This window comes from Macaca nemestrina, chromosome 10 (genome assembly GCF_043159975.1).
Source record: "Macaca nemestrina isolate mMacNem1 chromosome 10, mMacNem.hap1, whole genome shotgun sequence".
Classification (NCBI taxonomy): Eukaryota; Metazoa; Chordata; class Mammalia; order Primates; family Cercopithecidae; genus Macaca; species Macaca nemestrina.
This window is the reverse complement of record NC_092134.1, coordinates 85,831,291-85,856,008: the sequence shown is the minus strand read 5'-3', so window position 1 is coordinate 85,856,008 and position 24,718 is coordinate 85,831,291. Positions and strand designations below refer to the sequence as shown.

The following is a 24,718-nucleotide window of genomic DNA, read 5'->3' as shown; positions in this document are numbered from 1 at the left end:
AAAATATCCTTTCTTTAGCAATAAAACGTCATGATTTGCTTTACAATAATTCAGGGGGAAAATGCTGAAACAAATATGACCCAAAAAAGTATGGCCTGATAGAATTAGATGATGGACACGTGGTGTTTATTATACTACTTTTGTATAAGTTTGAAAAGTTTCATATTTAAAAAAAAAAAAAAAAAAAACTCCTGTAATTGCATTCTCCCCAAGGCCTAAATGGATGTCATCTTCCCCTCAAAACAAGATCTCATATGAACAAAATCAGAATTTCGAATGAACTTAAACATCTCTGATTTATTTAACTCACTTTCCAGCAAGAGATAAAGAACGTATCTGTGTTCATGCCCTTATCAATGTATTTTCTACTTGTCTGATTATATCATTCAAGATACCCGCATGGCCCCCACACTTTTCAGGATAAAGTCAAACTGCTTTGGAGCATAAAGTCAGGGGCCTGCCTGAGTATCTAGCCTTCTCTCTGCCACTGTCCTCTGTAGTAACAGCCATAATATGAACTACTCACCCTTTCCAGGTTGAGGTACCATCAACCTGCCTACTCCCATGTCTTTGAACCTGCACTAGAACACTTGACCTGTTTCCTGTTTTTTCACCTCACTAACTCATATTACTCGTTTAGATCTCAGTTTGGTTTGAGCAATTCAAGATGCTTTCCATGAATTCCCCTGCCTGGACTCAGTCTATGCCAGTATTCTTCCCACCCTGAACTTCCATAGCATGTGTCCTTCATAGCATTATCTTAGCATATTTTCACAAATATTGGTCTCCTTTTCTGTCGCTCCCTGCAAACTTCGGGTTTCTTAAAAACAACTATACATTAGTATACTTAATACCTTCCACAGCGCCTAACAGAACACCTGATACATTTTAGCACAATAAATGTTTGCTGAATAAGTAAATCAAAAAATTTCCAACACTCAAATTCAAAGAAAATTTAGAAGATAAACGTTTAGGAAACCATTTTAATTGCATATTTAATTTCATGTTCTATTGTACAGCTGAAGAAAACCCAGCAATTTTTCTTAAAGTCTGAAGTTGCCAGAGGTAGATGCTTTTTCTTTGAAAATAGACTCATGTAAGTCCTTTAAAATTGTTAAATGTCTCCCGTGCACTCCATTTGTAAACTGAATTTAGAAAAATCCAATCAACAAGTATCTTTTAGGTGGTTGGAAAAAAAGACAAACTAATCAAAAATAGAATAAAAATGGTGAGTGCAAAAAACCATCATCTCTGCCTAGCTCCTTAGCCATGATTCCTTCTGATTTTCCGTTAGGTCCACTTGTCCTAAGTCTACTCTAGCTCTAGTGTCAATGCCATCCCTAATCACCATTAAGTGAACCCTCTACTAAATCAAGTCTTAATCTGGTTCCAGTTCCAGCAACCAAGATTCCACCTTATTTTTGTGACCAACTCTCAACTCTGTTTCCCAAATCTAATATCTAATACTATTGGGTTGTTTTCTTCTTATCCTATCTCTAAATCTATGCTTTACTCACTCTAAGAATAGGACCCAGATTTGTTCTTGGCCAGTCCTCTTCAAGGACTACAATGTAGGCCCAAACTTCAGTCCTTATTTGTGATTATCTTACTTCTTCAGCCTTTCTGAACCTAACCATCTACCTACCTACATTCCACAATTTGCCAGCTCACAGATACTCCATTACTGTAACTCAAGGATGTCTTGCTCATCTCCGGATGCAATCTACTAATGTAGACTATCACCTCCAGAAACCACATTCTCTAGGAATCCTCGTTGGCCTAACTAGGTGAATTCCTTCTTACTCCCTACTGCTACCCCACATACTAGTAGGTAAGACTGACTATACTGCTGGTTCTCATTAGCTCTAATTTGACACCGTTTGTAGAACCTCAAGCTATAGGACGGTTACCTAAACTAGGAGTAGTCCAAGATTGAAATGTTGCTTTTTTATGTTCCTCACAGAGTCCATAATACATAACAATCTCCACGCACAGAAAAAAATTCTGATATTAACTGTGAATCTAAAAGATAAACTAGAAAAAGATACAAATAAGAGTCATAAAGTTCTTTTAATTTAAAGTATACTCTGCTAACTTGGTATAATATAATATATTCCACTAATATGATTATAAACTAAAGCAATAAAACTAATACAATAGATATCTTATAAATGCATATATAATCTCTCACCTATAAAAAGGTATTACTCTTAGCATTAATCAAACCAACGGACTCAGGCTTTACAATTTTTAAACCAATGCACAATTCTTCCATAGCAAAAATCAAAATTTTCATAAGCTAGCAAGAGAAGCAATGATCTTTACTCTGACTAGTCAACAAAAGAATCTATCTCTAATGATATCTATTGCTTTAAATGAGGTTAAATATATAATCAAAATTTATTTCTATGACAGGAGCTCCTAACCTGAGACTCTCTGGGGGATGTGAAAACTTGTTTAGGAAAAAAACTGTATCACTATTTTCACTAAACTTTAAATAAAATTTAGCTTTCTTTCAAATACAAATGCAAACAACAGTACCTATCACTTTGTCACCAATAAAAATCAGACATTTTGGCCAGGCGTGGTGGCTCATGCCTATAATCCCAGCACTCTGGGAGGCCGAGGCATGCGGATCACCTGAGGTCAGGAGTTCAAGACCAGCCTGGCCAACATGGTAAAACCCCGTCTCTACTAAAAATACAAAAATTAGCCAGGCATCATGGCGCACGCCTGTAGTCCCAGCTACTCAGGAAGTTGAAGTAGGAGAATTACTTGAACCCGGGAAGTGGAGGTTGCAGTGAGCCGAAATTACGCCACTGCACTCCAGCCTGGGTGACAGAGTGGGACTCTGTCTCAAAAAAAAAAAAGTAAAAATCAGATATTTCCGTATCACATTACAACTGTTACTGGTATCTCAAAATATTGCTTATGCTCACCACTATTCAGAATTACAGTAAAAATGTAACCTGTTGCTTACTTGCATGTGATTGCAGTGTCTGGTTCATAGATACTCTTGTGACAAGGCTGGCAACCATTGGGCAACTCTCCCCTAGTAGTTATTCAGAAGCCAAAGAGCTAAGGCATGTGTTATCACATTGGAAATCTAATCATCTGCATTGCTTCAGGTATTCCCTGTCCACACTTGTTTGTTGATTAATAAGTGGAAGATGTGTCGGGGATCATCCCAAAATTTAGTGTCCTTATTGAAACCTTACAATCATGTCTTTAAAATTTTTTTAACATTAACTTGTCTGTATTTTAAATGTAGTTTCAAATACGGTACAACGTGATTGCAAATAAGCAGCAGGTTAAATTTCTACTGTAATTCTGAAGAGTGGTGAGCATAAAACACAGCACTTGCCTGTATTTTAAATGTAGTTTCTCATTTTGAGGTGTGTTAATAAAAAAGCACATATACTACTATATCACAATTTTTAATATTTTCAAAACTATATTTTGATATAATTGGTTTCCTTTGTAATCCTAGTTGCATAGCTAAGCATTTAAAAATATTCTGAGAAGCGTTCAACATACAGCTAAAGGATCAGCAGTTTCAAAGACAGCAGTTCCCTTTTGTTTTACATGTATGTATATACAACACTTCCAGATAAGACTTTGCCCAAAGGGCTCTGAAGTTAAAAATAATTTTTAAATCAAGATTCAGAATACTATATATAAAGTAACTAGAGAAAAACTGGTAAACTGTGTAATGCCAGACTTAAAAGTGGGAAAATATATATATATATATATATATATTTCTTTTTTTTTTTTTTTTGAGAGTCTTGCTTAGTCACCCAGGCTGGAGTGCGGTGGCGCGATCTCGGCTCACTGCAAGCTCTGCCTCCCAGGTTCATGACATTCTCCTGCCTCAGCCTCCCGAGTAGCTGGGACTACAGGTGCCCGCCACTACGCCCAGCTAATTTTTTTGTATTTTTAGTAGAGACGGGGTTTCACCACGTTAGCCAGGATGGTCTCGATCTCCTGACCTCGTGATCTGCCCGTCTCGGCCTGCCAAAGTGCTGGGATTACAGGCGTGAGCCACCGCGCCCAGCCAAAAGTGGGAAAATATTAACAAGAACATCTACTGAATACACACCTTGTGCCTGGAACTATATATACCACAGGTACATAAACACACACATACACATACACACATACACATACACACTATTTTTCCCCTCTCATTTCACTTTAATTTAAATGCTCAAAAATATATCAATTACATTTTAATTTACTTAAATTTACCATAAATTGGCATGTAAGCTAACCTAACATGCCATAATTGGTATGTTAGGTAACTTATGGTAAAAATTTACCAATTTATTGTAAATTTTTATCCTGAAAAGCACTAAAATTAACCAATACTTACTTCTGAATCTTCAGATAGGCCATAGCTCTGTTAGCTGGAAGAAGGGCATTAGCACCATCTGCTGCTATCCCTCGAGTATAGCATTCAATTGCTCTTTCATATTTCCCCTCTTTGAAAAATCCATTCCCCTGTTATTTTGTAGAGAAATATGGAGAATAAAAAAAATGCAAAAAAATTAAATTAATTCAAATCTTATGAAACACTGCAAGGATATTCACCAACAGTATTTCAGGAAAGAATATTGTTAAAAATCTGGCCCTTGAGACATGTTTTAGAATCTGCTGGTTTGGGTTGTTTCTTTTTTAATGGCATTATTGTTCTTTCAGTACTAAAAACAAAAAACATGTATACTACTATATTACTTTGCAGCATTCACTATTATTCTATTAATTACATATTACGCAAAGCTTAAATTTAAAAACCTATTTTAACAAAGGTCCAAATAATATACTTCCTTAAGTTACATTAGAAGCTGTACAAAAGAATTTCATAACTCAAATAAATTTTGTGAAAGAACACAGTACCAGAATCATAAAGCCCACTCTTCAATAACTTTAATATGCCCAAATATAAGATAAATTCAACTGTATTGGAATTTGTATACCTGATTTCACTATAACATTTACTTATATAATCAGAGTCAAATATCACAATCAATAATCATTTCATACGTATTTATTATGAATCTTCTGTGGGTCCAGGAAAGGCTATAAATAAATGAAACCTCCTCAACTCACGATTAATAGAGGAATTTCAATCAGAAACAGTTCAGTGTGAATTAATGAAAAAAGTACATTATAAGAATGGATTGTAATTAACTTCTATGTTAAATTTATAACTATGTATATGTAAATATATAAAACATTCAAAAGTAGTTTCCAAACTTAAGTGTTTCCATAGTTACTTTTTAAATTTATGTATAAAGTCATCAATTACCCAAATTTTGAATTAGTAGGTCCCAGAGGCTTTAGTGTATTTAATTTCCAATTCCTACTCAAGCAAAACTTTAATATTAGAGAAAAAATTTAACTGATATACAAGAAATAAATCAACACTCAGCAAAATATATACATTCTATGTTGGATTAGCTTTGGATTACCCGATCTTTCTCTGAAATGGCCTGCTGCTTATTCTGTTGTGCTTCAATTTGCTTTCGCTCTCCTTCTGTTGACTTAACCACTATGTCAGCTTCCTCTGGATATGAGTTTTCTTTGGATGCTAAAGCCTAGGAGACATAGCAGTCAGCTAAAATAAAACAAGTAATACAAGATGCATATACATTTGACCTTAAAACATAAATACCTCAAATATATTAGAATTTCTGCCACATTTTAAATAATCGAAATAACATTTTCTACTCTAATTCAAAATCTTTCTACTTATTAAAGTAAAAAGTAAAATAAGTATATAATAAATTTAACGTGCTTCTCATTTCAATTAAAATTAGTATCAAACACCACATACTGCCTGTTCTGACTTATAAGTGGGAGGTAAACATTGGGTACACATGGAACGGAAACAATGCACACTACAGACTACCTGTTGAGGAGAGAAACACTGGGGGTGGGGAGGGGACGGGAAGAAAAACTACCTATTGGGTACTATGCTCACTATCTAGGAGACGGAATCATTCACACCCCAAACCTCAGTTTCATACAATATGCCCATGTAAAAAGCCTTCATATATACCTTTTGAATCTAAAATAGTAGTTGAAATTATTTTAAATAAATAAATAAGTAGCATCCATTAAAAGTAGTTGCTCATTTATTCAACAAATATTTATTGAATTTCTATACTGGCCAGGCACTGTTTTAGGAGCTGTTTTCAGACCTAACAGTTCATTACATCTACATTACCAAACTTCTCAAATTCAATACTCACAGTCATTATTTGATCTAACACAAAATTTTAAAAATATATAATAGAGTTCACAACTACAATCAAGTTAACATATTTACCAGCAGATCTTACGTGCAATAGTAATGGTAATATTTAAAAGCACACTTTCCCCAATCACTGTCATTTTTCTCTCAATGTTTCAATCAGTGCATAAGCCAAAAAGGAAGAAAATCAGTGGGATAAAAAAACAATAATTCTGTCATCTGGGAAAGAGTAAAGCAGCAGTAGTTCTAAAGATCTCAGGCAACTTTTAGAACAATTAAGGGTCTTTAAATACCATTACACTCCCTCTGGCTTGCAAATTCATTTAGTAAAACTCTATGGTACAAATAATTAAAATCAGAAAATCTCAATATTAAGAAATCCATAGTACAAAATACATGCAAAAAGCTTTACTTCTTCAAATAAAAGTTATAAGTAATACACTTAAAATTTAAATAACTATAGTTTACCTGATTGATTTTCCTGAGTTCATTTGTTGCTTCAAAGTTATTTGGTTCCAGTTCTAATACTCTTTCATAATCTAAGAGAAGATTTAAAAATTTCTAAAGATCAGTAATATTTAAAAACTTGTATAAAACAATCTTTTGTTGCCTGTGACAATTAGGCAACTGTCCTACAGCAAAATAAAAGAGAAACAAAGAAATACTATCATTAGGCCACTGAACTTTCTTTTTTTGAGACATTCTCACTCTGTTGCCCAGGCTGAGTGCAGTGGCGCAATCTTGGCTCACTGCAACCTCCAGCTCCCAAGTTCCAGTGACTCTGTACCTCAACCTCCTGAGTAGCTGGGACTACAGGCACACACCACCAAGCTCAGTTAATTTTTGTATTTTTAGTAGAGACAGGTTTTCTCCACGTTGGCCAGGTTAGTCTCAAACTCCTGGCCTCAAGCAGTCTTCCCATCTTGGCCTCCGAGACTGCTAGGATTACAGGTGTAAGCCACTGTGTCCAGCCAAGCCACTGAACTTTCTTCTTCTCCCCCAGGGCAGACAAAATCCTATGACAAACCATCTTCCACCAGCCCCAGGAAGGATACCTGCTATCATAAGTTGTACATCATAAAACCAAGAAGCAGGCCAGGCACGGTGGCTCACTCCTGTAATCCCAGCACTTTGGGAGGCCGAGGTGGGAAGATCACCTGAAGTCAGGAGTCAAGACCAGCCTGGCCAACATGGCGAAACCCTGTCTCTACTAAAACTACAAAAATTAGCCGGGCATGGTGGTAGGCACCTGTAATCCCAGTTACTTGGAAGGCTGAGGCAGGGAGAATCACTTGAACCCAGGAGGCAGAGGTTGCAGTGAGCCAAGATCACACCATTGCACTCCAGCCTGGGCGAAAAAGCGAGACTCTGTCTCAAAAAAAAAAAAAAAACAAACAAACCCTAAGCAGCAGCAAAATCCAATTAAATATCAGCTTTATTCAGATTTTGTGATTTACAATACACAAACCTATTTTATGGAATATAGAAGGCTTAGAATTTATAAGTGAACAAAAATGTGTTATGAGCTTTAAACACACTACCTCTTGCCTCACAAAAGCCAAGAAGACATTTTAATGCCTATTTTACAGATGAGAAACTGAAAGTCAGAGAAGATACTGGTTACATAGCTAGTACTTAGTAACATGAAAATTTGAACCAAATTCTGATTGGTGGCAAATAACACATTCTTTCTTAAAAAATCAAGATATCTTTTCAGTTCCAAAAATGACCTTTGTTCAAATACAGAAAGCTCTCTAAAGGTAGTAACTGTGATTACTCAGTATTCTCTACATAGCATCTGTTAGATAACACTGTTAAAGAATTTTTTAGATAATGACTAGAAAATACCTTTTTTGGCCTCTTCTAATTTTTGCAAAGCAAATCGAGCAGCACCTCGTCTGGAATAAGCCTTTGTATAACTTCTATTCAAGGCAATGGCTAAATTACAATCAGACTCAGCAACAGCAAATCTGCAATTTAAAAACATTAAAACAAATAAAGTTAACAAAACTAATTTGCTAAACCAAAACTTCAAAATTTGCTTCTGAAATCCTTGAAAAGGGAATTTACTTGCCCACTGAAGGCATTTTTCCCACCTCCTTTTAGTTAACTAAGCATAATAAAAGCAATACTGCCATTCCTCAAAGATACTGTGGGTTTGATTCTAGACCACCACAACAAATGTCACAATAAAGCTAGTCACACAAATTTTTTGGTTTTCCAGTGCATACAAAAGTTTTATTTACACTATACTGCAATCTAGTAAGCGTGCAAAAGCTTTATGTCTAAATAACAATGTATATACCTTGATTAAAAAATACTTTATTGGCCGGGCGCGGTGGCTCAAGCCTGTAATCCCAGCACTTTGGGAGGCCGAGACCGGCGGATCACGAGGTCAGGAGATCGAGACCATCCTGGCTAATATGGTGAAACCCCGTCTCTACTAAAAATACAAAAAACTAGCCGGGCGAGGTGGTGGGCGCCTGTAGTCCCAGCTACTCGGGAGGCTGAGGCAGGAGAATGGCGTAAACCCGGGAGGCGGAGCTTGCAGTGAGCTGAGATCCGGCCACTGCACTCCAGCCTGGGCGACAAAGCGAGACTCCGTCTCAAAAAAAAAAAAAAAAAAAATACTTTATTGCTAAAAAATGCTAATAATTATCTGAGTCTTCAGTGAATATTTATCTTTGTGCTGTTGGAGGATCTTGCCTTGATGTTGATGGCTACTGACTGATCAGGGTGGTGAAGGTAGCATGTGATGCTGTTTGATAGTATTTACATAATAGAACTTCTTTTAATATTGGAGTCAATCCTCTCAAACTCTGCCACTTTATCAACTAAGTTTATATAATGTTCTAAATCTTCTGTTCTCCTTTCAAAAACATTCACAGCACCTTCACCTAGACTAGATTCTCTCTCAAGAAACCACTTTCTGTGCTCATCCATAAGAAGCAACTGATCATCCATTCAAGTTTGAACACAAGATTGCAGCAATTCAGTCACATCTTCCTCCACTAAAATCTTGAACCTCTCAAAGTCATCCATAAGAGTTGAAATCAACTTCTTCCAAACTCCTGTTAACACTGACATTTTGACCTCCTCTCATGAATTACGGACACTTTTAATGGCACCTAAAATAGCTGATCCTTTCCAGGTTTCAATCTACTTTGCCCAGATCCACTAGAGGAATCACAATCTATGACAGCTACAGCCTATGAAATGTATTTCTTAAATAACAAGACTTGAAAGTTGAAATGACTCTTCGATCTATGGGCTGCAGAACGGATATTGTGTTAGGAGGCATGAAAACAACATTCATCTCCTTGTACATCTTCATCAGAGATCTTGGGTGAGTAGGTGCATTGTCAATACACTACTTTGAAATAAATCTTTTTTTCTAAGCAGTAGGTCTCAATAGCAGGCTTAAAATGTTCAGTAAACCAGTTCATAAACAGATGTGCTGTCATCCAGACTTTGTTGTTGTATTTATAAAGCACAGGCAGAGTAGATTTAGCATAATTCCTAAGGGCCCTAGGACTTTTGGAATGGTAAATGAGCACTGTCTTCAACTTAAAGTCACCAGTTGCATTAGCCTCTAACAAGAGAATCAGACTGTCCTTTGAAGCCAGGCATTCCCTCTAGCTGTGAAAGCCCAAATGGCACTGTCTTCTAACAGAAGGCTGTTTAGTCAACACTGAAAATGTGTTGTTTAACATAGTCACCTTCATCAATTAATTACCTTAGCTAGATCTTCTGGATAACTTTCTGCAGGTTCTCCATCAGCACCTGCTGCTTCACTTTCCACTTTTGTTTAAGCTTCTTTCCTTAAACTTCATAAATCAACTTCTGCTAGCTTTCAACTTTTCTTCTGCAGCTTTCTCACCTCTCTCAGCCTTCACTAAATTGAAGAGCGCTAGGGCCTTGCACTAGATTAGACTTAGGATCAGGGGAATGTTGCGGCTGATTTGATCTTCTATACAGACCAATAAAACTTTCTCCCTATCAACAAAAAGCTTCTTTTGCTTTTAATTATTTGTGTTCATTGGAGTAGCCCTTTTAATTTCCTTCAAGAACTTTTCCTTTGCATTCACATCTTGGCTAACTGGCACAAGAGGCCTAGCTTTCAGTCAGTCTTTGCTTTCGACATGCCTTCCTAAGTTTAATCATTTCCAGCTCTTCCAATTTAAAGTGAGAGATCTGCGAGTCTTCTTTCACTTGAATACTTAACATGCCACTGTAGGGTTTTGTTTGTTTGTTTGTTTGTTTTGAGATGGAGTCTTACTCTCTCGCCCAGGCTAGAGTGCAGTGGCATGATCTCAACTCATTGCAACCTCCGCCTCCTGGGCTCAAGCGATTCTCGTGCCTCACCCTCTCAAGTAGCTGGGATTATAGGTATGCGCCACGACGCCTGGCTAAATTTTTATATTTTTAGTAGAGACAGGGTTTCATCATGTTGGCCAGGCTGGTCTCCAACTCCTGACCTCAAGTGATGCCGCCCACCTCAGCCTCCCAAAGTGCTGGGATTACAGGTGTGAGCCACCGTGCCTGGCCTCACTGTAGGGTTATTAACTGGCCTAATTTCAATACTGTTGTGTCTCAGGGAATAGGGAGGCCCAAGGAGAAGGAGAGAGATTGGGTTGTGGAGGCGGCTGGTCAATGAAGCAGACAGGATGCACAACAACATATGGGTGTGCTTGATGGCTCCCCAAAACAATTACAATAGAAACGTCAAAGATCCCTGATCAGAGATCACCATAACAGATACAATAATAATAAAAGAAATCTGAAATACTGCAACAATTACCAAAACGTGACACACAGACACAAAGTAAACACATGTTGTTGGACATATGGCACCAATCGAGTTGCTTGACTTCCCTGATACAAGGTTGCCACAAACTTTCATTTTGTAAAAACAGTATCTGTGGATGCAATAAAGCGACACACAATAAAACAAGGTATGCCTATAATTCCTAATGGTGAAACATTAGTAGCATTCCCTTTAGTGCAAGAAACAAGAATGCCCATTATCACTGCTTTTTCTTGGTATTACATAGATGTCTTCACCAAAGCAGTTCCACAAGAAAGAAACACAAAGACTAGAAACAAGGAAAAAAGCCTGAAATTATTCTCAGATGATATGATGGTCCTAAAAGAAAACTCAAAACAATCTAGAGACACTGCTAGAATATTAAAAGTTTAGTAAGGTGACTACGACAGACCAACAAGAAACAAACAAACAAAACATCTAACAAAGACCTACCAGACACAGATGCAAAAAAATTGTAAGACTGTTTTCAAAGACATTAATGACAATATAAGTGGAGATATTTCACATTCACCTATAATAAAGTACAAAAACACACAATATGATTCTCTCCAGACTGATTTATAAATCTAATGCAATTCTAATCAAAATCTCAACAGGATATTTTAAGGAATTTGGGAAGATAATTCTAAAAGTTACATTGATGAGTAAAAGTCCAAGAATACCCAAAACATTCCTGAATAATAAAAGGTAGCAGAATATTCAGTATACCAAATATTAAGACTTACAATTATAATGCTATAATAATTAAAGATAGTGTGGAACGGATGTAAGGACAGGCAATAGACCAGTGTAAAGAACAGAGAGATGAGAAAGCGATCTAGGCAAACATGACATATGACAATAGTAGCATAGCAGATCCACAGGAGAAAGCAGGGCTATTCCAAAACTAGAGCTGGAAAAACCTTCAGCATATGTGAAAATGCCTAAATGTGAAATTAAATCTTAAAAATGTTTAGAAGAAAGTAGAGGAGACTATTATGAACTCAAGCAGCAAACTATTTTTTTCAACAAATCATTTTATAAAGTCCTAATCTTTTTTAAAAAATCAATAAGTTGAACTATATTAAAATTGAATGTTTATATTCATTAAAATTCCATAAAGAAGCTACAAATTGAGAGAAGAGAGTTATTATGAAAAAGACCAAAAGATTAGTATCCAGAATAAAGAACTCTCAAAATAAATAGAAAAAGCCCTAAAAAAAAATGGCCACACACCAAATAGGCATTTCACAGGGAAAAAAAAAAAAAAAGTGGAAAATATATAAGATGCTTAACCTTACCAACAGTTGAGAAATGAAAACCTTACTAATAGTTGAGAAGTGCAAAATGGCATTTCAAAGACACAATGAAACGCCATTTTACACCCACTAGATTGACAACAATTAAGAAGCCCAACTATATCAGTGTTGGTAAGGGTAAGAAACAGGCATTATTATACACTGCTAATGAGACTGTAAACTCATCCATTTACCTTTGTAACAACTGTGTAACAACAAACTACCTTTGTCATCATCCTGTGAAGCTGAACATCTACACATTTTATGACCCAACACCAAGAAACATATACAAAAATGTTCACAGCATTGCTGAAATAAGGAAGGAAAGGACAGAAGGTGGGCAATAGAAAGAGGGACAGGAGGAGGGAAGAAAGAGTGGGAGGGAGAGAGAGAAAAACAAAGGAAGAAAGGAACGAACCAACAATCCAGCAACACAAGAATAGACACATAATGGTGTATTTCTAAAAAGAAATTATCCTTTGTAACAGTTACAATCAGAGCTCTAGAACTATATGCATCAAAACAAGAATGAATCATAAAAATATAATACAGAAATAGGTGAGCCACAGAAAACTACACACAGTATGATATACTTTTAAAGCTCAAAAATAAGCAAGATTACACCATATATTATTTACCAACATATACATATATAATAAACCGTTTTTAAATCAAAAGAATGACAAATATATAATTCAAGATAGTGGTTAACTGGGAGGGAGGCAACGGACAGGATACAGAAAGGAGCATCAAGGTAACTTCAAAAATAATGGTAATGTTCTGGTTCTTAAGTTGAGAGGGGTGTTTATATAGGCTTATTTTAAATTATTCTCTGTAATTTATGTATATGATACACATATTGCAGATATCAAATATTATAAAATGTAAATATTTCCCTAATTCTTTAGAAGATTAATATCATGAGTTTCAAAGACATAAAAATATGCTATTTAAATAGTAAAAACTCAGATACCAATAAAATTTGTATTTCCAAATAATTAAAACAGTAAGAATGTCTTCCTTGATGGTGTTTATCTTTTTAAAAAACCCCTTTGATAGGTTGGTTACCTGCATATGACAAGACAATACCACATTTATATTCTTCCACATTATTTATTTTAAAAGTCAGTATGACTTAATGACAAACAAATGTTGAAACATATCTTAAGTTTTCCATAATAAATGTTCTCTAGATTAAATAGCGGATAAATAGCTTTTCAAAATAATGGGATACTGATTTCTAAAAATATCCAACTAACTTTTTTAGCTTTGTGAATTAGATAAGAACACTATTACTGAATTTTTAGAGGAATACCTCAGTAAAGTGAGCCATGGGAACAAGGTTTTAGCACCAGATGTTTAAAATGGCTTAAGCAAAATAATTCAATAAAAAGGAGTGAGCTATAAGAATTTACAGTTGAAAAGAAAACGCGATACATTCACAATCTGTCCTCCACACCTTATTCCAGAAGTTTTTTTAATAAGTCTCCATATATACATAAGACATTCACATTCACACACGTTACAGAAGTCCTTACTTTTTCAGTCTAAAATACGCTGATGCTCTGTTCGTTGGCAACACGGGATTATATGGATCGGCATCCATGCCTTTTGTGTAGCAGTCAATTGCTTCATCATATTTTCCTTGTTTGAAGTATTTATTGCCCTGAAAAAAAAGAAAATTATATAAAATGACCCTTTTTACAAATTCTGAAATTCACTACAGTTGACCCTTGAACAACCCACCCATGAAGGGCATGGGTCCACTTAAATGTGGATTTTTTTCAATAAAAGTCTACATCAAGTGTGCCTGCCTCCCCTTCCAACTATTCTACCTCTTCGGCCTCTGCCACCCCTGAGAGAGCAAGACCAACTCCTCCTCTTCCCCATCCTCATCCTACTCAATGTGAAGATGACAAGGATGGAGACTTTTAAATGATCCACTTCTACATAGTGAAATATATTTACATAAATAAATACACATTCTCTTCCTTAAAATGTTCTAATAACATTTTCTTTTCTCTAGCTTACTTTTTTGTAATACAGTATATAATACATATAACACATAAAATTTGTGCTAATCAACTATTTGTGTTATCCATACTGCTTCTGGTCAACAGTAAGCTATTAGTAGTTAAGTTTTTGGGGGGGTCACAAGTTATATGCAGATTTTTTACTGCATGAGGCACTGATCCCACACTGTTCAAGGGTAACTGTATATGGTCATTGTATGGGCACAACCCAAGAGCCCAGGCAGAAAAATGAGTAAAATACCTAGCATTATATTCCTTATTGACAATGCCAACCTACAGAAATGTAACCAAAAAAAAGCATCAAGAGTTTAATCTGAAAAGAGTTCTACCTTTGTGAAAGTAATACAGCTGGTTTTATAATAATGAGGCATCCCTCAGGGAGATACTGAACATTCCAAAAAGTAACCAAAGATAGCCTTTGATACCTGGGAGTGGAATATAATATTTATGCCAAGAATCACACACTAATTTCAAGTTACTTCAACCTACTACTAAAAACACTGGACAACTCCAGGTACAGTCTAAGCATTTTACATAAAACAGTTCACTTACTACTCCTAAGAACCCATTGAGGTTGGTAATATTATTATCATTTTACAGAAGAGATAACTGAAGTTCAGAAGTTTAAATAACTTATCGAGATTTGAACCCAGGTAATGTGGCTCCAGAGCATGTACTCCTAACCAATATGTTACACTGCCTCCAGAGAGGGATGTAGCCAATAACAACAGAGAGTTTAAACACCTACTAAAACTGTGCTCAAGAAACTTTAGGGTCCACATGATTTTCAACATCTCCTGCTTACCTGAAAAAAAAAAAAAAAAACACCTAACTAATTAGTACCTTTTCTTTTAAAACAAGAGCCTTTTGTGAATCTACATGAATCCCATCTTCTTCCGACTCTGATTCTTGAGACAGAGACTCATGGGTACTATCGTCTTTGTCAAGCTCATCAAGGATACTGTCCTAAAACCAAAAGGAGGAAAACAGTGGTCATAATTATATGATTGGGGGGAAAAAAAAAAAAAGACATACTAAAAAAATACACTCAAATGAATGTAAATTGTTACAATCTAAGGACCTACAGGCTTACAAAGCAACCCAAATCTCTCATTGTTAAGATTATATCCAGAGAAAAAGATGCCTTTGTTTAGAAAACCAAGATGCAAACCAAGAATCTGACTACGAACTCATAAAGCTAACTGTACAAATCATCCCTAAATCACAAACTATTAGCAGTTAGGTATTATGGTTTAAAGGAAGTTTGCAAATAGCCCTAAACTAATATAATTAGCACCCATTAGCAGAGAAAGGTTTTTAAAAAATTTTTTTCTTCCTTATTTTAAAACAAAAAACTGCTATTTTAAAACTGCTATTTTAAAACAAACAAAAGAGCACATTAACTCCTAATCTTCACAATAACCTATGAGGAAGGTATAATTACCCATGTTTTCCACTTGAGGGAACTGAAATGCAGAAGTTAGTTAACTCATTCAAGGTCACTCAGCTAGTAAGTGACCAAGTCTACTTCCTCCAAGAGCTCTCAATCGATATGTTATACTGTCTCTGAGGGTATTCCAAAATATAGCTGCCTCTACCAAAGGAAAAATAAAAAATGTGCTAGTCCCATGATTCTCAATCTCTTTTGACTCACACTACTTTCATGGTAATAAATAATTTCATAGACTGCCACCAGAATTTTTCTCTTATTTTTAATATGATAAAACAATGATTTTTAGTAAGATTTTATTTTTATTTTTGAGACAGCATCTGGCTCTGTTGCCTAGGCTGGAGTGCAGTAGTGTGATGTCAGTTTACTGCAACTTCCAACTCCCAGGCTCCAGCCATCCTCCCACCTCGCTCTCCCAAGTAACTGGGACTACAGGCATGCACCACCATGTGCAGCTAGTTTTTTATTTTTTGTAGAGATGGGCTTTTGCCACATTGGCCAGGCTGGTCTGGATCCTAAGCCCAAGCACTCTGCCCGCCTCAGCCTCCCAAAGTGTTGGGATTACAGGCGTGAGCCACCAGGACGACCATTAGAGTTCATTAAAGCACTTTTAAACACAAACTTTAATTATTATGTAAACAAAATCCTTTTTGCATTCAAACACTATTTTAAAGTTATTTACATAAGAGAAAAACAAATTGCTTATAAAAATAAAAAAACTATGCACAGTTTCATTAAATGAACATTGAAACATGGATTAAAATTTAGCTATGTGTTTTAGCATGAAGATTCTAGAAATACCACCAGCCTACCAACATTGTAGCCAGGATTATCCAACCCTGCTATGCTGACATGTATAGAAAACTAACAGTAGCAGAACACTAAAGCAGCTGCTCAGATCTGAACTAGAAAGAAATGGGAATTAAACAACTATATCTTGTATAGAGACACTAAAATGACAATTGCAAGTTATGCAGTACAATCTTGATGGCATTGTCCACATACAGCAGGAGCTCAATCAGTATCTGCTGAATGAGTAAATGCCTGTGTAGAAAACACCTCTATAAGAAATCATCTGAGATGATGTCTTTCAGGAAAGGACATTATAAGACACCAGCTGATGAAAAGGAACAGGCTATAACAAAAAGTCACACACACAAAAAAATGAAGACAGTCTACATGACACTTGAGAATAAATTCTATTTTCAGAAAGTATTTCCAACAGTGATAAATTCAAGACCCAAAATTTTACTTCTCCTTTATTGGGACAATCCTGAAGCAGATGGCAAACTAAATAAAATCCCCAGCTCTCTCTTAATTAGCCTTAGTTTTATTAAGAAAAATACCACACAAATAATATGGAAAACTGTTTGACAGTATTTTCTAAAGCTAGATGTATTTATAAACTATGCCCCAGCAAATCCTCTCTAGGGTGCTTATATCCATCAAAAGACAAGTACAAGAATGTTCACAGCAGGTTCATTCATCATAGCCCCAAACCACCAACAATACAAAAGTATTATCAATAGAAGAACGGACACAAATTAAGACATCCACACAATGGAATTCTGGTCAGCAATGAAAAAGAACTGCTGCTACTCACAATATGGATCTCAAATAATGATAGCGAAAGAAGCCAAACTTAATGCATACTGTATAATACATTTATATGAAATTCCAAAACTGTATACAGTATGAGAGGTGAGAACAGTGGCTAATTTTGAGAGGTCATCTACTGAAAGTAAGGCCTCTGCAAGGCTGGAAATGTTCTTTTTGTTTTTGTTTTTTTGAGACAGAGTTGCCCAGGCTAGAGTGCAGTGGTGTGCTCTTGGCTCACCGCAACCTCTGCCTCCTGGGTTCAAGCCATTCTCTATATCTTGATCCGAACAGTGGTTTCACAGGTGTACACTTGAGTAAAAATTCAGGAAGATGTACACTTAAGATTTTTGGACTTTATGTACATTATACCTTAGTAAAAATGTCAAACAGAAAAATGCAGAGAAAATAAACAGAGAAATCAGACAGTGGTTACTTCTGGGAGTAGAAGGGAGAAAACAACATGGGATCAGAAAGGAGCACACCAGTAGCTTCAAAGATATTGGAAAAATTCTCTTTAAGTTAGATAGTAGGCTCATGTATTCATTTTATTACTATGCTTTAGAACATATATCTCTACATATTCTTTGGTATGAATCAAATATTACATAATAAACACTTGTTTAAAAACTAAAGAGGAATATATATTCCAAATTCATCAGCTGGTTATCACATCCCCTAACACACATACCCCTAACCAAATCAACCCTTAAAGTAGATCGGAGTGCAGAATAGGGCTGGCCAACAGGTTCTCTTTCACAGGCTGACACGACAGTGGCTGCTTGAAACACTGGTAAAGGGTTGTAAGGCAGAGCACTGGTGGTGATTCTCCAAGTATGTTGTGTATCACATGTGGGAGATGGGAGGACACACATCTGCTATCCCAGTCTAGAAGGGTAAAGAAGCCCAACTTCCTAGGATCAAGATAGGCCTATGTTTATTGTTACGCAGCCCCAGTCCTAAGACTAGACACAAAGGCATTCTCTTTTAACAGATTACTGCAGGTCCTTCAGTTTACAACAAAGACATCTGCACAGTCATTCTTTTCTGGGAGTATCTTAGAATTCTGGCTGTTTAGGGGTTAGAGAAGGTGGCGAAGAGGGGAGCAGTACGACTATAAAGGGATGGCACAAAGGGAATCTTTGTGGTGGTGCCATATATCTGCATCTTAATTGCGGTTGGGTTATCCAAACCTACACGTGGGATAAAATAACATAGAACCATACACACACTATACCAATGTCAATTCCTAGTTTTGATACTGTATACTACAGCTAAGAAAGATGTAACCACCAGAGGAAACTGGATGAAGAGTACACTGGATAAATAAATAATAATAAGTAAATAAATAGTAATTTTTGTAAAAAAAAAAAAAAAAAAAAAAAAAAAAGAATAAAATCCTGGCTGTTTTAGCCACAATTCGCTGAAAGAGGATTGCAGGAAAAAAAATTATCTCATTAAAGAGCTATGTAATTAAATGTTTATTCCACATAAAATCATGTATAAGAGAAAGACACAGGCCATAACCCTACATTCTTCTTCACTTAACCCATGACTACCAGCTAACTCCCAGAAACTTTCACTCAAATATTAAGAAGCAAACGACTAGATTAACTTACCACATCAAGTTTTGCCCATGCCTCATAATCATAAGATTTTATCCTGTTTTTTGTGTTTTCCTCTTTGGTTTTTTTGGAAGGCTCTTTAGCTTTGCCTTTCTTCTTTTTCCTAAAATTCCCATTTCGAATAGGAGGTAAATTCTGAGGAGGGAAAAAAAAAACACACAAAGTTGTCAGTATTATGCTCTGTTATTCTTTGTATTACTAGCTATGTTTAAAATTCTCACTATATTATATTTTCTTATAAGCATTAATTTTAAAGTGTTTAAAAAGACCAATTTACCACCTTCACTTATAATAATTATGCTTGAAAAGTTTAATTCATACTTTGAGTGTTACACATTGTTCAATCACAAGAAAAAAGTATTACCTAGAAATTCTAATTATACCTTTAATTTGCAATCCTAAATTCAAACTTCAAAAACGACCTATCTTCAGCCTTAGTACGATGAACCAGCAGTAGTGCAAACGCAAACTGAACTGCCTCCATATTATGTACGGTATGAAAAACCCAGCCATATTTAAATGCACTGTCTTAAAACTTTCGGTTGAACCTACGTACTATCTGCATTTTTATGACAATATGGTATGTTCATGTATCATCAGTATATAACTACACATATTTTTATACACACACCCCTCTATATATTTTATGATGTTAGTCATTTATTTACCTCTAAGTATTATCACATGATCATCCTTTCGGTAACTAGTCACTAAGCCTTAAAATATAGTAATATATTTAATTATTACAAAGACTTTTTGAAAAGCAGAATTTCTAAAAACATTGACGGTGAGCCGGGCACAGTGGCTCACGCCTGTAATCCCAGCACTTCGGGAGGCTGAGGTGGGCGGATCACTTGAGGTCAAGAGATTAAGACCATCCTGGCCAACATGACGAAACCCTGTCTCTACTAAAAAAAAAAAAAAAAAGTAGCTGGGCATGGTGATGCGCACCTGTAGTCCCAGTTACTCAGGAGGCTGAGGCAGGAGAATTGCCTGAACCCGAGAGGTGGAGGTTGCAGTGAGCCGAGATCGCGCCACTGCACTCCAGTCTGGTGACAGAGCAAGACTCCATTGCAAAGAAAAAAACAAATAAAAAGAAAAAACAAATTGACAGTGAAGCAAATCACTTCAATTTCAGTATTTTCACAAAACATTTTTAAAAGTTATGCTTTATTTTTATAAAAACAGTTTTGGTGGATCTTAATTAGGAATTCTTAATTTACCTCTTCAGGAACACCATTCTGTCTTCTTAGTTCCATATCCTTTTGTTTAATGTCTTTTTCCCAGTTTTCTAAATCCCTCATAAAGTCTTGTAATTCTTCCGCATTTTGTTTCACTTGTAGTTGTAATTCGATTGCTTTATTTGCTGAAGTCATTATGGCCTGCAGAGTTTTGAACAACCAACCTCTGATAAGAATAGGCCTATTTGGTTTATTTTTCTGAAAGCTAGCTAATTATTTTTTACCACTTCATAAGTGGCCAAGATACCTGGACAGAAGAGAGCCAACTGATGCTGAACAAAAAAAATTCAATATAATATTTTAAAAATAAATCAGTTGCTGAATAAACAAATGAAAAATAGACAAGTTTGAGCATCCTTGAAAGGCAACATTAAAGAAAGGTAATTGGGAGAAAAATCACTGAAATTATCTAGCAGCCTGTGGTAGCAGACAGGCTGCTCATCTCTGGAGTTGAGCAATTACCTCCTTTATTTCTTTTTCTTTCAACATTTAACTTCTTCTATGTGAAAGGCCCTGAATCAAGATTTAGGGATGCAAAAACAAGAGGTCCCTTGTGTAGCAGAGAAGAAAAAAATATATAAAGTACCAGTAACAAAATACGTTAGGCAGGGTTTCTCAACCTTGGGACCACTGACATTTTGGGCCAAAAAAGTTGTTGTAAGAGTGCTGTCCTGTGCACCGTAGGATGGTTGGCAACGTTTCTGTCCTCTACCAACTAGGTGCCAGGATCATCCCTTCCCCTCATGGACTGTGACAACGAAGAATCCCAGACACTGCCAAATGTTTCCTGAGAGGTAAAAATAACCCCTGGTTGAGAACCCTGTGTGAGAGGTACATACAGATGCTACGGAACTGCAAAAAAATAGGCATGGATCAGATGGTAGGGTGGTAGAGTCAAGGAAGGAGTCCCCAGAGGTGTTGGAACTTAGCTGGATTTCAAAGGGGCCCACCAAGTGACTAACAGGGAGGAGAGGGCAGGCAGAGTGAGGAATTATAAGGGAGAATGAAGAAAGAGAAGATTAAAGAGGTGGACATGGGACAGACTTGAAATGGCAGGCCATGAGGTATAACCTATATTCTGAAAATTATATGAAAATATCAAGGTAGTAAAATAAAAAGAACTTGATGACTGATCAGACTGAGGTGTTGGAGAACACAGAAAGACTCAAACAGAGGCCTAGATTTCTGGCTTCGGAGCCTGGTAAGATTACTGATGCCATTTTGAGTCAAGAAATACAATGCTAAAAGGAAAAGAGGCATCAGTTGGAGAGCAAACAGAAAGTCAGATTATTTGTTTGGGATATGCTGAATTTGTTTGGGATATGCTAATGGGGCGAGGAGATATTCCATAGGTAGCTATATAGGACTAGAGATAAATGCCGGTGTCACTAGCATAAAGGTAGAAGCTAGAATAAAGGATGTGGCCATGTTTAACCATTGTGACAACTGGGAATGGAGTGAACCTGGAGAACACTAAACGGAGGAAGAGATGCCAAGGAAGAAAAAAGTAGGCAGTAGCACCTAGACAGCTGGGACGAAAACCTAGAGTGTACTGTCACAGAAGACAAAAAATGAGTTCAAGAAAGTGAGAGAGGTTAGCAGTGCCAAATGGCACGGAGAATACATAGAGGGAAATAAAGTGCATTATGTTTAGTCATATAAAGACTATTCAGAGGGCTGGGCGCGGTGGCTCAAGCCTGTAATCCCAGCACTTTGGGAGGCCGAGACGGGCGGATCACGACGTCAGGAGATGGAGACCATCCTGGCTAACACAGTGAAACCCCGTCTCTACTAAAAATACAAAAACTTAGCCGGGCGAGGTGGCAGGCGCCTGTAGTCCCAGCTACTCGGGAGGCTGAGGCAGGAGAATGGCGTGAACCCGGGAGGCGGAGCTTGCAGTGAGCTGAGATCCGGCCACTGCACTCCAGCCTGGGTGACAGAGCGAGACTCCGTCTCAAAAAAAAAAAAAAAAAAAAAAGACTATTCAGAGTTGCTGGGGTTTTTTTGTTTGTTTTGTTTTTGTTTTTTTAAGACAGAGTTGGCCGGGCGCGGTGGCTCAAGCCTGTAATCCCAGCACTTTGGGAGGCCGAGACGGGTGGATCACGAGGTCAGGAGATCGAGACCATCCTGGCTAACACAGTGAAACCCCGTCTCTACTAAAAAATACAAAAAAACTAGCCGGACGAGGTGGCGGGCGCCTGTAGTCCCAGCTACTCGGGAGGCTGAGGCAGGAGAATGGCCTGAACCCGGGAGGCGGAGCTTGCAGTGAGCTGAGATCCGGCCACTGCACTCCAGCAAGGGGGACAGAGTGAGACTCCGTCTCAAAAAAAAAAAAAAAAAAAAAAAGACAGAGTCTCCCTCTGTCGCTGAGGCTGGAGTGCAGTGGCACGAACTCAGCTCACTGCAACCTCCACCTCCTAGGTTCAAGTGATTCTCCTGCCTCAGCCTCCCGAGTAGCTGGGATTACAGGGGCAGGCCACCACACCCGGCCAATTTTTGTATTTTTTTTCAGTAAAGACGGGGTTTTACCATGTTGGCCAGACTGGTCTGGAACTCATGACCTCAAGTGATCCGCCCATCTCAGCCTTCCAAAGTGCTGGGATTACAGGCGTGAGACACCACGCCTGACCTCTATTCAGAGTTTCATTGAGATTTTTTTTAAAGGGCGGAAGGCCAACCGCTGTGGCTCATGCCTGTAATCCCGGCACTTTGGGAGGCAAAGGTTGGGGGGCGGGGGAATAGCTTGTGCTCAAGAGTTCGAGATCAGCCTAGGCAACACTTCGAGATCCCCGTCTCTACCAAAAATATAAAAATCAGCCAGGTGTGGTGGCGGGTGCCTATAGTTCCAGCTACTCAGGAGGCTGAGGTGGGAGGATCGGAAGATGGAGGCTACAGTGGGCGGTGATGGCCTCAGAGCACTCCAGCCTTGGACAAAAAAAAAAAAAAAAAAAAGGAGGGGGGAATGAAATGAGTTAAGCAAATGAAATTAGAGTACATTTGCCTTTGATAATGTAAGACTTGTTCTTGAGCACAGTCTGGGGGAAGAGGAACAAAGTAAAAGATACAGGAAAAAGGATGAGTGATGGGGCAAAGTCTCCAAAAAGGTGGAAGAAGATTCAAAGCTTGAGGGAGAGGGGAGAGAAGGTGGGAGGGAGGTAGACAGAATTAGAAAAATATTTGTTTAGGACAGTGAAAAATACCTCACTAAGAAGGGACAGCTGCAGATGCAGATAGGTCTTCTGACCCGTAGCCTCAACAACTAAATTAGGTTTAAGCTTCTTTCAGGCAGTGTCCATGTTGGATCATACATGTACATCTCATTCAAAACCAAAACTGGTACAACGCTTTGTCGGGGACTCAAATAAATGAATAAAAGCGCAACAAGTCAGTCAGATACTGACGGGTGCTAGATGCTTTTCCATTTCACCCATCACCGCTGCTGCTCGAGCAGGCCCAAAAACTCTCCCAGGGACCCTGCGATGGGGCAGGGGTGCGAGCCAGCTATCAGAAACTTCCAGCGCTTGGGGTATCACTTTCACACGCGCTGTCCGGGCGAACGCCGCACACCCACGCCGCAAGGGGGCGGGTCCCACCGCCGTCTTTGCGGGAGGGCGGCTCTGCCTTCCCGAGCACTGCAAATCGCCCAATACCCCGGGCAGCAGGGTGGAGGGTCCATCCGCAAAGCAGAGCGCGTAGGCCCGTGTTGCCAGGGCGAGCCCCTCCGGGAACGCGCACCCCGGGACGCCGCTACCCTGGACACCGACGCGCCGCCTCAACGTGCGCCTCCACCGCTAGCCCTAGCCCGCTCCGCCTCACCGCTACCCATAACCGCTACCTCTCCTCCCACCGGCCACCCCAAGGATTTCCTACGCTGCTCCGGGCAGCGAGGACCGCAACGCCCGCTCACCTGACCAGGCCGTAACCCGCCGCACTGCAGCCCAGTCAGCCCCGCAGTGACCTACGCAGAGCCCCGCCTCCTGCGCTTTCCCACAAGTCCCCGCGGCCTCGCCCCGCCCCCTTTAGCCTGGGCTTGAGCGCGCGCAGGAAGTAAGCTTCGTGACTTCCTTCTCAGGATGGAACCAGCTTGGTGGCTTGAGGGTATGTAAAAGCAATATCTGAGCCTTCTGCCTCCTTCCAATATGACTAAACTTAATAGGGGATAACCCAAAAACTGCAGGATCATCCTGATTTTCTGATCTCCAAAACAATAAAACCTTGACTATTTCGTTGGACTCCCTTCAAACAGTTTAAACTCTAATATTTACCTTGCTAATGTCTAACGATTTGTCTGACCTTTGTGAGTATAACCATGTGAGAAAGTTACTGTTTTTCCACCATGAACAGACTACTGTCAACTGGTAATCCTGGTAATTTTAGGGTATTTTTGTTTTTCTTGAAGTACTGGTATTTGG

At 38.1% G+C, this 24,718-nt stretch overlaps 1 protein-coding gene across 3 annotated transcripts in view; it reads right to left on the bottom strand.

The window, feature by feature from the left end:
* The window catches only part of LOC105470067 (RNA polymerase II associated protein 3), a 43,024-nt gene extending 18,730 nt beyond the window's left edge, over window positions 1-24,294 (bottom strand). The window contains exons 1-9 of one of the 3 annotated variants that reach the window (XM_011721809.2): window positions 24,214-24,294; window positions 20,289-20,447; window positions 19,060-19,200; window positions 15,238-15,360; window positions 13,900-14,027; window positions 8,105-8,226; window positions 6,725-6,795; window positions 5,472-5,597; window positions 4,373-4,500 (exon numbers count right to left, since the gene is read on the bottom strand). In XM_011721809.2, the coding sequence (XP_011720111.2) occupies window positions 4,373-4,500; window positions 5,472-5,597; window positions 6,725-6,795; window positions 8,105-8,226; window positions 13,900-14,027; window positions 15,238-15,360; window positions 19,060-19,200; window positions 20,289-20,441 (992 nt within the window). In that variant the 5' untranslated portion in view covers window positions 20,442-20,447; window positions 24,214-24,294. Of the gene's footprint in view, window positions 1-4,372; window positions 4,501-5,471; window positions 5,598-6,724; window positions 6,796-8,104; window positions 8,227-13,899; window positions 14,028-15,237; window positions 15,361-19,059; window positions 19,201-20,288; window positions 20,505-23,506; window positions 23,725-24,213 lie in introns of those variants that run through there. The other 2 variants (XM_011721810.3, XM_011721811.3) reach the window with 2 other exon arrangements.
* Between the last annotated feature and the right edge of the window lie 424 nt (window positions 24,295-24,718).